This window comes from Capronia epimyces (assembly GCF_000585565.1).
Source record: "Capronia epimyces CBS 606.96 chromosome Unknown aczIQ-supercont1.1, whole genome shotgun sequence".
NCBI lineage: Eukaryota > Fungi > Ascomycota > Eurotiomycetes > Chaetothyriales > Herpotrichiellaceae > Capronia > Capronia epimyces.
In genome coordinates this window covers 3,337,774-3,354,705 of record NW_006912904.1, presented here as the reverse complement: position 1 = coordinate 3,354,705, position 16,932 = coordinate 3,337,774, and the positions used below count along the sequence as shown (strand labels likewise).

The 16,932-nt window shown below is 51.2% G+C and overlaps 6 protein-coding genes across 6 annotated transcripts; 4 read left to right on the top strand and 2 right to left on the bottom strand.

The window, feature by feature from the left end:
* Positions 1 to 491: 491 nt before the first annotated feature.
* Positions 492 to 940, top strand: A1O3_01226 (uncharacterized protein; the record flags this gene model as incomplete). The annotated part of the gene is made up of 2 exons (XM_007731374.1): positions 492 to 773; positions 875 to 940. The coding sequence occupies 2 exons, from the start codon at positions 492 to 494 to the stop codon at positions 938 to 940; spliced, it is 348 nt and encodes a 115-aa protein (XP_007729564.1).
* A 918-nt stretch (positions 941 to 1,858) lies between these two features.
* Positions 1,859 to 3,574, bottom strand: A1O3_01225 (NADPH oxidase; the record flags this gene model as incomplete). Its single annotated transcript, XM_007731373.1, has 2 exons — positions 1,859 to 3,428; positions 3,483 to 3,574. 2 exons carry the CDS (start codon positions 3,572 to 3,574, stop codon positions 1,859 to 1,861), a joined length of 1,662 nt encoding a protein of 553 aa, XP_007729563.1.
* Positions 3,575 to 5,834: 2,260 nt separating this feature from the next.
* A1O3_01224 (uncharacterized protein) lies at positions 5,835 to 6,337 on the top strand (the record flags this gene model as incomplete). Its single annotated transcript, XM_007731372.1, has 2 exons — positions 5,835 to 6,215; positions 6,275 to 6,337. The coding sequence occupies 2 exons, from the start codon at positions 5,835 to 5,837 to the stop codon at positions 6,335 to 6,337; spliced, it is 444 nt and encodes a 147-aa protein (XP_007729562.1).
* A 2,647-nt stretch (positions 6,338 to 8,984) lies between these two features.
* A1O3_01223 (uncharacterized protein) lies at positions 8,985 to 9,479 on the top strand (the record flags this gene model as incomplete). Its single annotated transcript, XM_007731371.1, has 1 exon — positions 8,985 to 9,479. One exon carries the CDS (start codon positions 8,985 to 8,987, stop codon positions 9,477 to 9,479), a length of 495 nt encoding a protein of 164 aa, XP_007729561.1.
* A 1,231-nt stretch (positions 9,480 to 10,710) lies between these two features.
* A1O3_01222 (uncharacterized protein) lies at positions 10,711 to 12,925 on the bottom strand (the record flags this gene model as incomplete). Its single annotated transcript, XM_007731370.1, has 2 exons — positions 10,711 to 11,774; positions 11,821 to 12,925. The coding sequence occupies 2 exons, from the start codon at positions 12,923 to 12,925 to the stop codon at positions 10,711 to 10,713; spliced, it is 2,169 nt and encodes a 722-aa protein (XP_007729560.1).
* Positions 12,926 to 14,675: 1,750 nt separating this feature from the next.
* A1O3_01221 (26S proteasome non-ATPase regulatory subunit 9) lies at positions 14,676 to 15,380 on the top strand (the record flags this gene model as incomplete). The annotated part of the gene is made up of 1 exon (XM_007731369.1): positions 14,676 to 15,380. One exon carries the CDS (start codon positions 14,676 to 14,678, stop codon positions 15,378 to 15,380), a length of 705 nt encoding a protein of 234 aa, XP_007729559.1.
* Between the last annotated feature and the right edge of the window lie 1,552 nt (positions 15,381 to 16,932).

The following is a 16,932-nucleotide window of genomic DNA, read 5'->3' as shown; positions in this document are numbered from 1 at the left end:
GGCCCTTGCAGTACCTAGGTACCTAACTTACTAAGGTATCCTAGTACGTAGTACGTAGTATGTACCTCCGTACTCCGTACTACGTAGGTACTCCATACAACCAAGTGGAGGCTGTCACCAGTTGTACTCCCGTACCTTAAGCGATTGACGTCATTCTGTTCGTGCGCCTTCTTTGTGTGCCTCCAAGACGTCAATTCAAAAAGGACACAACTCGGCCACACAGCTCCATTGCACCTCCTTCATTCCAGCAAGAACTTTCCTCAGTGACGAATATACCAACTTCACTTTCCAGATTCCAATAAAGAAGGTACGCAGTCCTCCCTTCTCTTTTATTGCCACCTTCTCTAACTCGTCCTCAGCAATCAAGCACACCACTGTTCCTCCCAGCAACTCAGTCGTGTGATCCCACTGCGCGGATTCTTGTGCACGCACTTCATTCTACCTCGATCGAACCTTACTCTTAGAAGAAACCAACAAGTCCTTCAAGCATCATGAGTCGCGGAAACGTTACCAAGGTCTTCTACAAGGGCGAAACTGACGATTTCATTGTCTTTGTCGAATCCCTTGACGACCTGGCAGCATGGAAGAAAGACAAGTCGATTCCACTGGCGCAGGTGGTGGATGCGTTCCAGATCATGGTCACACACAAGCACGGCGCGCAGGGCCAACTGGACTCTGCTTCCAAGGCTAGCCTGGAGAACGAGTTCGGCACGCACAATGAGGATGAGATCATCAAGAAGATTCTCGAGGAGGGCCAGCCTCAGAATGTTCCAGTAAGTACAATTTCCACAAAGCCTTTCACCTTATTCTCCCTTCCTCCTCTTCTAGACAATGTTGAAAACATAATCACTGACCCGATTGCTTGCTCTTTTAGGCCTCAGAGAGACCGGGAACGCGAAATGAGAGTAAGGGTACCAGACAAGGACATCCTACTGCATAGATGCACTAGCGAGTCTGCGACTCTGGAGCCCTCCGTTGTACCTTGATCTATGCTGCTTCGACCAGAGCATGGTCCTGCAAAGAAAACAGCTAGGAAGGAGATTATTTTGCTGGCTGGAATGACGCGCAAGGCGAGACACAGGGAACAAGACGGCGGGAGACAAGCTTACTACCTCACTGCACACCTAAGTGCTGTGCTACAGATACTCAGCGCTCTCACTTCATGGGACTGTCAGTGTTTCTTCTCTCCACCACCTAGTGCGAGAGAGATGACAACAACAAGTATGAGACCGCTAGATAGCATGGCTGATACTGTAGCAAGTACAAGCTAAATCCAGAGGCAATTGCATTCGTCACAATAACAGGATTTGTGCACTCTCTTGGATACCAATCCGCCTCGTACCCTCCCATCTCCCATTGTCCACCCGATAATTAATAATTACAGCTCCCGGAGCAGCTGGGAAAGATCGAAGGACAGGAAATGATGTTCCACAACCAAGGCCCAAGTTCGACAGACGATTTCCTCGCACTGCTCTAGCTCGATGACTACCTCACCCTCACTCTCCTCAATCATGTTGAGTGGGGTCAAAGATCAAAGGACATGGTCTCGCGTCCAGCTTAAACAGTCTTGCGGAAACATTGCTACTGTACATAAAACACCTCCCTCTGTGCTTTCGCTTGCACCGTTTCTAACTGCTGAAACTGCTCGCTTGCTTGCTCGCTCATAAAAGATCCAAGCCAACCAAACCCCAACTCTGTACATCCTAAACTCGATCCAAAAGGTGGAAGGTTTTCGATCTGAGCATCTTCCAGGTCATGCCATGCCATCGCGTTCTTCCAGCCAATAGCACCTCCAAAAGCGAAGCCAGTCCATTTTGGATGTCGTCGGTCCAGCCAGGATCACAACCAAAGGCAGCACTCAGAAATGTTCCTTCCAGAACCGGAATTTCACCAGTTCATTGCTCGTAGCCTTGCAAGCGGACTTGATCTCTCGAGCTGCGGCACTGGGGCCGCAAAAGTACACGCCAACCGTGGCCTTCATCTGAGCAGTGATGCTAGCCTCCTTGCCGACATCGAGGTATGTCTGGTCCATAAGCCCATCACGCATGGCACCAAACAGTCTTGTGAAGTCTGGCCGGCCATATTGCGTCTTGGTACGCAGCTCGGTGAGTGGGTCGACAGCATTGCCGACCGTGTTGAGGTAGATGTTGGCCGCCATGTTGACGTCCACTCGCTGCGTCAGGTAGGTGTGGATGCGCAGGAACTCTGGTCCGCCCACCGACTCTGCGGCTTGGGCGGACTGTTGTTCGAGCGAAGACAACAGAGTTTGAAACCACTCGAAAGATTCAATACTTCGAGTGACCCACAGGAACTCTACCCGTTTGAGACGACGAGGGGGGTTGGGTCCTGCGCGGATGTTGTAGATGTGCTTGAGCACCGATGCCCATGGGGTGACGCCAATGCCGGTGCCAATAAGGACGGCAATTTCGTTGTCAAAGACATCTTCCGCAGGAGCACCGTATGGTCCGTCAACGCGGATAGCGGGCATCTCTTGACCCTGATGAAGTGCAATTTCATAGATCCCATTACTGTCCAGGTCGTCAAACTCCTTGGCCTGGGCGGGACCACACCCAAGTGCATCACCGACGGCTTTGGTCCAGTCGCCGACTTGACGTACATGGACGGAGATATAAGGGTCAAAAGGGCACGAGGTGATGGTGAAAGGGTGCCACTGCTGACTCGAGACTGCTGGGATGTTGATGAATAGCCACTGGCCGGCTTTGTATTTCATGCTCGGTTTCTGGAATTGGATCTCCATTGCGTCGTATGGGTGGCGGATGACTTTGTATATCTTGGTTTCTCTCCTGGCGCGAATTTCTCTCCACAGGCGTTCCCCAAGATACAGACCGCCTGATACCAGTTCCCAACGCCAACCCTCGTAGCCGAGGCAGTGGTCCCAGAACGGTTTCCCAGCAAATGGGGAGAACGGCCCAGGCGTGTCGCGGACGAAGCACCCCACTGCGTGGGTATACAAGGCGAGGAGGAAGGGGATGAAAAGGTGATGGGTGTACCAGAAGGTCTCGAAAGACTGCTGCCGGATCTTGTGGTGAGCTGTGGTGTACATGAGAAGCATGCATAGAAGCATGATGTGCCCTGTGATGCCGCCTGGTTGGGCGTAATGGATCTGAACCGCAGTCACGGGTCGTATCTGAGTTCGCTCGACGTTGAAGAAGTTCACGTAATGAGCCAAGACATGGATACAGGTGAAGACGAGCAGCGCGTACGCACACTGCCGGTGGAACCATTGTGTCTCGTCGAGAGGAAGCCATCTAAACTTTGGCCGAAGAAACCGCATCAGGTTTCTGCACATTGGGAGGAGGATGAGCATGACATCGACGGAGAGCACGAGGCCGGCGCCCCGAGACATCCATACTGAGAAGGTGAGGGTGTTCAGGCCAGCCAAACGAGGATCTTGTGCTTGCTTCCACCTGAATTGTTCCATTAGCGACGTACCGCGTTGTATACACATAGTCGATGCTTACCAGCCGAGGGCAAATAGACCCCAATGAAACCCCCACCAAAGAATATAGAATATGATCTTGCTCGGAGCGAAATGAGACTTGAGGGTGGCCATGATTTGGTAGACGGTGGCAATGAATCTGCGTTCCTCGACTTAGGTGTCGATAGCTGAAGTTCCCAATCGCATGCAGCTGCTATCTCTTCTGCATCTCCAGTGTCCGGTGCAAAGCCAAAGAACCACGATAGCAAATGAAAGTAGGCCCTCCAAGAACCTAGCAGGAAGAGAGATGTGTGAACTTTGAAGGAGCAGGTCAACAATGAGGGCGAAACAAGGTTAGTGGAAAGCCGAGAGATGTTCCTTTTGAGAATAGAGACGTGCGACGATGTCAGAATGTTCGGAGGCCAGTAATCCGAGATAAGCTGTCTGCTCGGTCGATCATACGAGGGATCATACAAACAGGTGGTACTGATGGCAAATTAAGATTCAGGTCGCAAAGACCGAGGATATGAAGCAGGAGCTCAAACACAGTAGTGGTGAGGGTGAGAAGGTCAGTTGTATCAGTATGGGACGTTGTTGATGTCGAAACAGACTCCAAGTGGAACCTAGCGCAGGACTTGTAACAGGAGATCTGACCGTGCTCGAGAGATGATTTTTGTTGTCAAGTGCTGGAGGATGGCTGAACGGTTCAAGTAGCAATTGCAGAATGAGCGGAAGGGGGGACAGACTGCACAAGATGTGAACATGAGACTAGGACGAAGAGTACATTGTCGTTGAACAATTGCTTTGCTGTATACGGAGTAGGTAGAGAGCGCTTGTCTTTGTGGAGAAGTCGAAGTCGAAATGCATCAGACCCTGGTCTCCTTGGTGTCCCATCTCTTCGACCCCTGTTCAGATACGTCGTACGTTTTACCTTTTCGAGGACCATGGGCGGTTATTGGATGGTGATGAGGAAAAGACCATGGAGCCGGGCCGAGAAGACCACACGCTGGCCAGCCACAGCAAGCAGAGGTCGATGGGCTGGCACCTCGTGGGTGGAATATCTCCGTCGAGGCTTCGAGAGAATAGCCACTATCGAGCGGTGACGGTGACGGACTCGAGAGTCACTGCAGCTCTGGTTGAGGTAGCCAAGTTGGCCGAGCAGGGCGTGGGGAGGCTGGCATGTCGAGAAGAAAAGATCCCGGCGAGAGGAGGGAAAGTGAGGCAGATGAGCGTATCAGCAGCCACCTGCAACCGCCCAGCAGCAGCAACCTGCGCTGCTGCGCTCCCCGCAAACTGCGCCAGACTCTTTTCCCTCGAATCACTCGCTTACCGTGCCTAGTTTCCGCTGCAGTTTCTGTATCACATCCATGTCCTGCGCCCGCCATTCGTTTGCCGCCCTCGCCAGCACCTTGCCGACGGACCAACTGCTAGTGGTAGACAACAGATGCATGATGGACCTGCATGGTTGCCATGGCTGGTGGTCATCTATTTTCAGCGCTTCGCACCCCATCCCACTCAGGTGAGCAGTCCCCTCCGACCCAATCAGAGCCGCAGTGCTGCCTCGACTTCAGCAATCGTCACCTGTGCGCGGCGAGGTACAGCGCTGGATCTGGCGACTGCACGAAAACTATTGGGAAGTGGAGTGAGAGATGGGCAAGATGAGCCTTCCTAATCGCTTCGCTGTACCTCGACGCCGTGATCAAGGTAAATTTCCTAGCTCTTCGTCTCTCGATTGGATGGAGAAACTCGCAAGTCTCTTTACCAGACGGTAATCACATTGTCTACTTCTATCTATCGCTCGACCAGATTCCTGTCAACCGTCTGTGAACCATTCCTCAAGCATTGTTAATAACCTTCTTATCCAAACCTGGCCGTTGTCAACGTCGTAGTGGTGGTGGACGTGCGTTTTGCTGCGTTCAACCCACATCTGTAACACTTACTGTCTCCGAACCGCCGCAGCCACTCTGAGACGACACGACAACTGTGACCAATCTCATACGCGCCAAACCCACTCCCAGAATACTCTCGCCGCTGAGACAGTCGCAGCCGGCATTCTCAAGCAGCTTAAACCCTTGCTCCGACAGTAAATCCCTCGACGTCGACACTTCTCCTAGGCAGCTTGTCATCGGCTCACCCCGTCCCCGAAATCACCTGTTTCTGCCCGAGGAAAGGGAGACAATCCCTTTTGAGATATTGTGCCGCGAAATCTCCTCATATACGTTCTCAACCCAGATGTGCCGTTGGTGACAGTCAGGGGCAAGCCGTCGTTCTTGGGTGCTCTCCGTTCCGTTCTTTGACTCAACGGCGACTCTCATTTCTGCATCTCCAACAGTCACTCTCATCAACGACCTCTTCACCTTGTACTTCACCTCAACCTTTCAACGTTGTCCATAAGATGGGCAAGCTCATCAAGAACCACTGGGCGCGGCTCATCGTCCTGACCGCAGCGACTTATCAACTGGCCGCCGGCATCGAGGGCTTCTTCTGGCCCAAAATCTTCTGGGACTTCCTCACAAAGAACCTCGACGGAGCAGTCAAACCTTTTCCAGCATTACAAATCGTCAATGTCGTCTTGGCTATATTGATCTTTGCTTGGGAATGGCCCTTCCGACCGGTGGTCAAGCTATTACCTGGATTGCACCGCAGCATGGAGGCGAGGCTGGTGGTTTATCCCTTAGCAGCCCTTGCTGGGGTCTTGATATATCAAGGTACCAACTCAGCGCTGTACTATATCATTGGAGTTTTGGTGTATTTCTGGGCCTATTCAGAGGGAGAGGTAAGACTTTTTCCCCACTTACCTGTTTCCAACAATCCTTACTGACATGGAATGTCTAGACTGTCTGTGCAGAGCCTTGGACTGTCCCAAAGAGAGCGGGTGCCGGACGTGGCAAAGTATAAAGAAGGACGTATGCTAAATGTTGTCAATTGGAATGAAGATTGTGGGACCGTGTTCGATATATCTGAAGACCTTGGACCAAAGTGACGGTCGGTTGCAACTGTTGCATCACTCGAATGAATATTATGTCGGCATGAATCATTATCCTTTTCTTTCGACGCCCATCGAACGTGTAGTTTCCTGGTCTGCCTGTTGCTGTCAAGGCGGGCGAGACTAAGGGTCCGGCCGCTAGGCTAATCCATGCACGGTCGGGGCTGAAAAGATCGCTCTCCATGCAATCAGAGTTGGTAGGCACTCTGCTATCCCCGCCGTTTATGAGAGGTCAGTAATGTTAAGACGCTTCCGACGGACCCTCAATGTCAGGCACGGAGAAGAATCGTAGTCGCAAGTACGAAATCCCACCAAACTAGAAGCCTGAGACAGGCAGGAGCTGATCCCACTCCAGGAAGCGTGTTTGCGTTGAAAGGCCATGGCCGCTGCACAGAGAGTGGAAGGATACGGAGGGGAAACAATCAGTTTGTGTGTCCGATGAGCGAGATTGAATCGACCACTCGATTGCTACTCGTATAGAGGGACAACCCAAGTTCCAGTCTCCGCCTCACAGCAATTTTGAAAGTGCCCTCGGGCCATCCTCCTCGTGTGTAGTGCAGTGTGCAGGGTCTGCATTCTTGGTCTTGCCATTCGAGTCTTTTCCTCGCAGGAATATCGATGTTGATACTCCAAACGACCATGGAATCAAAAGGTCACGGTCGGGTAGGTACAAGGAGGAACCCATCCGTGCATCAGGAGTAGGACCGACCGTCACTGTAGAATTCGTACCTGTGGCTGTGAGCTCGATATCATGTGCTAGTAGATTACCAAGTCACCGCCGAGATTTTTGAGGCACGCACACAGGGGATGCAAGGCTAAAGCGCTTGAAGCGAAGACGGTTCGCTGCGTTCTAGGTGGGAATATTCCTGTGAAAGCTGGGCGGTCCAGGTCAACAGACGAGCAGTGTTGGATAGGTTGACGAGAATAGTGGGCAGTGATATCGCAGTTGCAGTTTTGTGTGTTGATACAGAGTATTATGTACGGAGTCCTTATGTCTAGAACTGCATTCGTCCATGGTCGATGACTGGTATGTATACCCAAACTGCAGCTGAACTTCACTGAGGGCCCTAAGCCTGAGAGCCCCTGAGAAGCGACTTGTACCAGTACTGTATTGTACTGGTAACTGTATGTGCAACTTGAATTTGGGGCACCCCCTCACTGCAGCCTTGTAAGCCGTCTTAACTTGGTAGACTTACAGTAATTACATGTACATAGTGCCCAGGCTGCACTGCAGTGCACATCTACTACTCCGTACTCAGTAATAGTTTGATCGTCTTCTGTTGATCCTAGAACTTCACATCACCGCAGCATCATCCAGTCTGGATACCAGGGAGAGGCTCGATAGGAGGCATATTGCTAAGGTGCACGGATACTGTATATTAGAAGGGATAACACTGGTAAGGCCTCGGGCGAGGTTTCCTAGACCGACAAGGCTGGCCTTGCCCGCCACAATAATTAAGACAGAAGTCAGGATCACCGCAAGGCTAAGAAAGACCTGAATATCATCCTGTTGGTGCTGTCGCCTAGCTGTGACAGTATCGGGCTTACCTAACACTGTGCAGGTACTCGGTATGCAGAGTCCATATGTATTGGTCAAGCGGAGGAACCTTGGGCCGTGTGGTCTGTACGGAGTACATACTGTAAATAAATACGACACGATTCGTCAGATGGCAGCTGTCAACTTGATCTTCTCACCGGCTGTGTACACTGTACTACTCTCTAATTTCTGGCTTCTGGCTTCTGGCCTCTGACTTCTGGCTTCTGGCTTCGATGATCCTCCCCAGGACCACAGCCATATGGCCCTGTCATGCAAGTATCCGTACTGAAGTACTGAAGTACCCAAGTACCTCTACTCCATACGGACACATGTAGCGCCAGATGTCTTCCAGATGCTTGTCCAGTGTCTACGCCTTGGCTCGATGGCTGAAACCACTGCGCCGCGTGAACTCTCAGCTCGGCGGACGGCACAGTCACCACTCACTAAGTCAACCTTTTCCTATCAGTGCGCAAGCTTCAAAGCTTGTGCAAATTTTAAATTGCGTTGGGCCTGAGCCTGCATCAAAAGATCAGTGAGTGTTCTGGCGGGTAGGTGGCGGGCGTGCGCCGGACGGGTGAGCCCCGGTCTGCCAATTTCCACCCGCCCACCTGCCCCCTTTTAGTGCAACCGATGCGACAATAGACGTCGGACGGCGCGCGAGGCTGTCCCAGCTTAGGCTGAGTCTTTGACACGTCCATGCCAGGCTCGTGGCACTGGCTGTCACTCCAGACCGGCTATGGACCATGCTCCGTATGTTTGTGTGGGAAGTGGGAGACAGCCGCCACTGTTCTCCCCCGTGTTATATACCCTCTCGGCTACCCGTGGTGTCTTTGCCATCTTTTCCCTTCTGATTTCCCTTCTGTGCTCCAATCGACGTTCCCTCGGTCCTCGCTTCCTCCAGCATCTCCAGTGTTTCCTTGTTGAACACATCCACTCGCTTCCCTCACCCTCACCCTCAGTCCTCGCGTCAGACTCAACTCGTGGAGACCAGACACCAGACTGCCAACCGACAGCTACGAACAATGAAGGCCTTCATCGCAATTCCAGCGCTCTTCGCAGCCTCTGCCCTCGCGGCCCCCGAATGGTCATTCACCTTCACCTTCTCGGACGCCCACAGCACATGGACCTCCTTCACGTACGCCTCGGAAGCGCCCAACGCAACCACCACCGCCAGTGCCGCCAGCAGCGCGTGGACTGGTCCTACTGAATGGATCTCGACCACCTCCTACACTGCGGTGTTCAGCTCTGGCACATCCACCTGGGGGGTGCCCACCGCCGTCTCCTACAGCGTCGGCGAAGACTGGACCAGCATGATTCCTGCTCCTACCTCCTCGACCGCCAGCAGCGAGACCAAGTCTGCCGACAAGTCAACCACTGTTGCCCCCACTACCTCTGCTCCGGCCTCCTCGACCAGCGCGTCTCCATCTGCTTTCACCGGGGCTGCCGCTCCTAATGTGAACGGCAAATTGGCCGGCGTGGGTGCTGTCGCAATGGCTGGGTTGGCTCTGGTTCTGTAAATGCAGGCAGCTACGATCCCGCTCTCGACAACAAAGCCACCTGCATACTACTCGAACGTTACGAACTCCAGTCAGTCCAATCAAAGCACGGCCTCTTGACCTCTCCTCGACCTTAAGCTTCCGTCTCTGAAACCAAGCAATGGGCCACAAAACACCGCAGAAACACATCTTTTCGTCAGACTGGGGACGGGGGACTGGGGACCATTGAGCACTCTTCGTCGTTCCACGAGGGATTGGTCCTTTGGTGAGAGGAGGGAGGGGGGAGCATGGGTGTGCTTATTCTAATCTCTTCCAAATCTAGGCAGGAGTACTGTCCTTGACCTGCTGTATATATTTTAAAGAAAACATGGGAGCTTGCCACAGTGCGTTTTAGGGGGGAGGGGTGTATTTGGGCGTTCCCGTTGAATGAGAAATGCAACATGTTCGTCCGCGCCTTCACCATCCTCATAATGACCGTGTATCTCGCTGAACCGTGACTGATCCAGGCCATTTGATTCATCCAGCACCAAGCCGGTTTCCGTATTATAATTCCACACTGCGCTGTTATTGTTATTCCGCAGAGATTGCCCCCTTTAGGCTTTAGGCTTTGAAGGGGCCAGGGATTTCCCATCTTTTCTTTCTTTCCTTTCGATCGGGCCACCAAAACAAGCCCTGGTGCCCGGGCCGACTTTTCTAAAATTAATCCCATCTCCGCAGCACTGGAAACTGGCACTCTCCCCATTTCCCAGCCGACCGAATCAGCGCCCACCGGCTGAAATTAAGCTCTTCATGGTGAAGCTTAGCGCGACGTCCGGCTTCTCCTGGTGCCTTAGGGCTAGTATCACAGGACGCCACGCGAGGCTTGCCGACTCCTTAATCGACAAGCTTCGCTGGTGCAGACCAAGTCATGGATACGTACGCGGGTAATTATCATTCAGGCTTGATCCTGCACAATGCTACGGAGGTCCGAAGCAGAGGCGTCGACACTCGTCATCAGCAGAGTGCTTCCACATATGCTTTGCTAGCATGAATAACCCGCCTTTTTCACCCTGTCTTCCCCCTTCGGTGCATAACAAGCCTTATCTTAAAAAGCTTCCTGGCAGGTCTACACTCTAGAGTCATGCTTCATCATCTTGAGGCCAGTCCATACCTCGGTACCGAGCATCCGTACGCTGTCATTGCATTACCATGTATACAAGTCTACCGCTGAACAATACAGCCCCAGAGACATCTGTGGCCCAATAGTCCGCATCTATTTACTAGAATACAACATGTGTCGAAATCCTTCCGCCGACAACCCTCTCAATATTCCAAGCGGATTGCTCCATCGCTTCTTACGACCGGCCAATCCATCCTCTACAACTTCTTCCTTTTCCGTCATTCCCTTCTCTTCACTGTAGAAGACTTCCGCTGGGTCTTCGGGACCCACTCCGATTCCAGCATCCTGGCCGGTCCTTTTGCTCTTGGTCACTTTCCTCACAAGGCCATGGTCGGCGTGAGACAACGACAACCGCTTCGTGCCATGATTTCCAATCATACGACTGATCACGCTGTCCATCGTATCAAGTTCCGGTAGGTCGTGTGACTTTTTCCTAGCTGGTGTTAACTCATCCAAACTTTCCTTGCGTACCTCGAAGACCGGTGCTGGATGCTTGATCCGGTTGCGTCGGCTTTCCGGGAATCCATCATATGATTTTCGACTGGCCAGTGACACGCTCCCCGAGCGTCTCGAGAATGGAGCGTGAATCGATGCCAGACTCAACTTTCGCACCAATGTCCCTGCTGAAGCTCGGATGATCTGACCGCCTCGAGACCCAATCATTCCGGGGAATGCGAGCTTGTCCTTGGTCCATACATCACTCAGTGCCGACTCGAGTCGCGCGCGTTCTGACCGTTTCGGCGACAATACCACAATTCGGTTGGAAGCCATGTGGGACTGTGATCTATTCATTGACGAGGATGGTGCCTGCCGAAACTCATGCAAGTCGTGCAGATTGTGCGTGTTGCGTACAATTACCTGACAAATATTGGAACGATTCCCGACGGTTGCTGCTCTTTGCACCGAAGGATGCCGAGAGAGAGTTGAACTCTGCGGGCCGTATACCGTTCCAGTAGATTTGAGATCAAGACCGATGCAAGATGGAGTGTCTGTCGACAATTCCTGTGTTCGCCGGACCCCAGAACCTTTGCCTTGCATACCGTCCTTCCACACTTCTTCTTCTGCTGCAGAGCATGCGCTCAGGATAAACTCGTGAAGGTGACCGTTGACTTCAAAGCAGACTTTCCAGGTGTGCAAGGCTGAGTGGCATTGAAGACCTACAGGATGTCAGTCACAAATTGTAAGGCGACGAGCACGACTCACCTCGTCCGTCGCTGGGAGATTCCACCTTGAGACCTGCCAAATGGATGAACGCCACCACCTCGAAACGAGAACTGGCCTCCGCGGGAAATGCAACCACCAAGCTTCTCTCGAATAATATGCAGGCAGCGTAGCATCCATCAACTTTGCTCCTTGTTTGCCACGTCACATGCAGTACACCGCACAGTTGGATGTTACCCAGCATGCGAAAATGCTCCGCCTTCAAGGACACCTTCTCATAGCTCAGTCTTGACTGAAGCGACCACCGTCGTTGAACCTGGACTCGAGTTTCACGATTGTCCGTGGCGTGGTTGGCGGTTTGCACAACTTCCCGTAAACATTGCAGTGTTGCCTCCAACTCAATGTGAGCACTTGGGCAGTCGGCGACAGGTGTTTGTTTGAGAAGGTCGTCGAATAGCAAAGGATATCTGGTCATACGCTGTATAGGCTTGATCAAGAGATCGCCGACTGTAAGTCCTTTCCTCTCATGCTGGTGCTTGCGATTAAGAGCGACCAGTGACCTGGCGAGCGACTCGATCCCTGATTCGTAGGCTGACCACAGGTTTGGTGCGTGCCTCTGGAGTTCGTGGGCGATAAGACTATGGTTGGCACAATATTCCTCATAGACGAGGAAGTCGTTCAAGAAGTCTTTGAATATCGCCGCCACGTCAGAAACATCTCTAGGATCGGCACAAACTAGATACACTCGGCTGTGAGCCATATCGCATGAGTCCACCGAGCTGCGTGTTTGCCGCTGACTCCGGCTGAACTTACCGGCGACATTCAACTCCAAGCTTCGCCAGCGCTTGTGCTGACGTGGGGATCCAAGATGTCGGCATGAAGTTGTATCTGCCCATTTGCGCGCTGCTGCTTCAAAGGCAGCTTGATGCAGTCGTTCCAGCAGCCTTTCGTGCATATGAAGAAGGTCGTGGACGTTTCGCAGAATAGACGCCCGAATTCGACTTGACGCCGTCATGGTGGTTGCGAGTAGGGTGGAATAAAGATAGATGAGAGCTTTCAAGTCAGCAATATAGCTTTCTTCGGTGGACAGGAGTTCGGAAATGATTTGCCTCCTTTTCATGCCTCTTCGGAAGGCAGCTTCATCCATGGATGAGGTTGTAGGAGGCCGATCGCTGTCGGTTGACAGCCTCGTAAGTGACTCAAACATTCCGCAGCTATCCGTCGACCGGCCAAGCCGGAATGATCGAGGGAGGATGGTAAAGCTGGCGTTGCTCAGACTCGCCGTCTTCACCGTGTGCACGAAGGCGGACGAGGCAGTAGAATGTCGGTGCTTGTGGCAAGGATGAGGCGTCTCCACAGGTTCCAGTGCGTGTTGCGGCGCGAAGAGGCAAAGAGGTGGAGGCTGGTAGTGAGGAGGCTGAGGAGGCTGATCCAGTTTTCGTGTCTCGTCCGCAGATTGTGTGGTTGACTTTTCTTGCCTCTTGACCAACGCCGGCGAGACCCCTGCCCTCGAAGGACCCTGGAGCATTAACCGGGACTGACAATTTGGAGCCGCTGCGCGTTTCTCTTCATTTGGCAATTCTAGCAATGCTCGGCGGATGCCAACTGCATCAGAAGACAGTTTCCGAGTTGATATGATTGCGGGTGACTTAGAAAGTAGAGGACCAAAGGAGGTAGAGCCCGAACCATCCCATTTTGATCGGCCATTATGAACAGGTGCAAGTCCTCTTGATGGCTTCGATAACGGATATGCGGATCCCGAGCGGGAAGAGTTGAGGATATCAGCGTCGGCATACAGTGGAGGCCGATTCTCATTGTTTGTCGGGGCTGGGGCTGACGTCGTTGATAAGACAGAAGCAGATGATGTTTGGTGATCTTGATGAATGAAGAAAGGTGTCAAGGAGGTCGCTGAAGTCGCTGGAGTGATGGAATTGGCGAACCCTGAACCATGGAAGATGTTCGGTGCAGGATCAAAATGGCTGCTGAATGGACTGCTAACAATAGAGGGCAACAGCTGAGTCGTCATAGTTACTGATAAAGGGTAGCCCGAGCTATGCGAAGGATAGGAGAGCAATAATGGGAAACAAAATGAAAGCCAACGGTCAAATATCCGCAGAGGGATGACCAAGCGACCAAGGTCGAAGACGTTCCAAAAGTTGAGCGATAGAGCATGGCAACGGTGACAACTTGAAAGGCAAAGAAACGAGCTGACGCAGACTTTGAGCAGGCCGGTTTGCAATGCGGCTGATAATGGGAAGGTGAAGGTGCTCAGGCCTGGGAAAGAGCAGGGGCTGGACCGAACAATATTGCTGGGTCCTCACGCCGAAAACGATATGACCTGTTCTTCTTTCTCACCCCCAATCCTGACGGGTTCCACCAGCAATACTGCCGGAAAGAGCTTTGAGAGATTGAACAAAACAAAACAACAGGACATTGAAATTGTTCTGTGAAACATGGGCGCCCAAGCCACAGGAACGATTGATAAGAGGAAAACGCGATGGCTTGCACTTTCTCCTTGGGCGGACTGATGATCAAAGAGAGGCTTTTGACGACAACAGATGCATATAGGTAGCTACAAGGTCATGTTGAGTCTGAAGGCGATGACGGGGCAAGGACTGGCTGAGATGATCCTTTGAAGAGGCGAAGTTGCGGACACGCAGGCAGTGGGAAGCATCTGATTGAGGCAAGGCTGACGGAGCTACGTCGGATAAACCAATCTTCCCCGCATCGCCCGTGACTGAGATGCGGTAATTATCGTTGCCTAATTAATTTGGCTTGTTTGCACCTTTTTGAACTGCGCCTTCAGCCTTCAGCCTCCATCAGTTGCCTGCGCCGGCCTGCCACTTTCATCGCCAGACATCCATCAGCCTCGGTGTCGGTTCCTGGTTCAGATGACAATGGGCCTCCCAATGGATCCTAACCTCGCTGAAATCCATGTCCCCAGCGGCCCCACATCCATTCGCCAGGCAGAATCATTTGACGGCCTTACCCTACAACAACTAATCTCCCGGAAGGATGACCTTGAAGCAGAGCTGAAAGCCTTAGGCGCTGTCCTGGACAGCCATGGAGTTACCATGGACACGAGTCTTACCACATTTGATGGCTATCCTAGATCAGATATAGACGTGGCACAAGTTCGAGTTACCAGAGCACGCATCATCGCCCTTCGCAACGACTGGAAAGCGCTGATGGACAAGATTGAGAAAGGTCTTCATGAACACCACGCTAAGTACCAGGCGTCAGATGCATACAAGAACTCTCTGGCTCAACCGCAACCCGAATCTGCTCCTTCTTCCTCACAGACGCCCGCCATTCCCGAGACACCTTTTGCGAAAGTCAGCAGTGTCGAGCCTGGCAGTCCCGCAAACGAGGCTGGCCTCAAGGCCGGAGATCTGATAAGACGATTCGGGAGTGTGATCTGGTCAAACCATGAAAGACTACGCAAAGTCGGAGAAGCCGTGAGCCAGAACTTGGGTCGGCCGATCTTGGTCAAAGTTGCTCGAGGAAACGGCCCTCAAGCGCAAGAGTTGGACCTGAGAGTTACCCCGAGAGGAAATTGGGGAGGAAGAGGCACCTTGGGATGTCACATTGTTCCAGTATGACATTCTTACACCTACATTTCATGGTTGGCATGTGCAGACCAGCACTCTGGACGACTACGGTCGACCACAATATCTAGAACTATCACACCGATTGCACGCCTTGCTGCGGAGTTGCAGAATGGAACTATCACAGGGTCTGTCAATGCTTTCAAAGACACAAAAAGAAGAGCTGGAGGCAACAAGAGATTACATCAGGTGAGAATTCACATGAATACTTCCATCCTGTTATTACTGTGGCCTAGGCAGCCGGGTCGCGGGAGAGAGTTCATGCAGCAAGCTGGCGAGGCTCAGGGAGTGCCCGATAGTACGTGTACAATGTAAAATAGCACTAAGATGGCAACGGGCATCGTCGTCAGTAAGGGGCTTCTGATAGTACTGCTACTGCATGTTATTCTCACCAACGCCTCACTTGGCACTATTGATTCCGTTACTTAGCCGCACACCCGGTATTAGCGATATCAAGGTAACGTAAGTGCAACGGCAACGACATGTTCATAGTGTATCAGCCAGGAAGGAAACCGTGTTTTTACCGTCCCCGAGACGTTGTCGGTTACTAGGTAGTCTCCTTGCCATCTTTGATACTGCACTCAGCATATTAGGATATCTTAAGTCGGACCACCTCGTAACGCACAACCTACGTAATATATAACTATTCCTCGTACACCCACCACCTCTTTATACTTAACGTACGTGTTACACTACGTCGTTTATATACTACTCTATATAGAGGCTCTCGAAGGTAGTCCTTAAGAGTACCTTAGACGCGGCCCATACCTCCTTAACCCTATCTCGGCGATCCTACTCCTTTTAACGTCGCGTAACTCGCTTCTAAGTCTTCTTAATCTCTAAGATAGAAGTAAATACCTTATTTAAGTCTATTCGGACCTTTATACGCTTCGTAGTACTCTTCTTCTATAGACTAACGGATAACTATTATAATTAAAGCGATTACTCGATAGTCTTTTATAGAAGTACGTCGATCGTCTTTACCGTCTTATTAAGTAATAAACGAGATCCTCTATTAAGTAGTATATCTCGATAAGTATTAAACGTCTATAATTAAAGATATTATCTACTTATAGATATACTTTTAGTAATACTTATTAAGAGTCTTCGTTTACGTATACGCGAAGTTTATAGTATTAGTTTAATAGATTATACCTTCTAAATAACTTAAGATAAATTTAATTTGTTCTTCGAATTATATAAGATTAATCCTATTCCTTTCTAGCTCGCCTTAATATATTAAGATTAGAGAATATATCCTCTCGTCTTTATATAGTATCTAATAAACTAAGCGCGTCGTATAGATTACGTTTCGTTATATCTTAATAAGTTAGTAATCTTCTTATAATAGAATCGCTTTAACATCGAAAAGATACTAATATTAAGAGACTAAAGAATATATCAGAAGTATAAAGATATAAATATAACTATTATAACTACTTAACGTGGATGATAAGCGAGCTGGCCACTCCAACCCGACCACCTCAACATAATCGGCCTATACTTAACCACCACACATTAAATTGTTTAGAATTACTCAGATTCC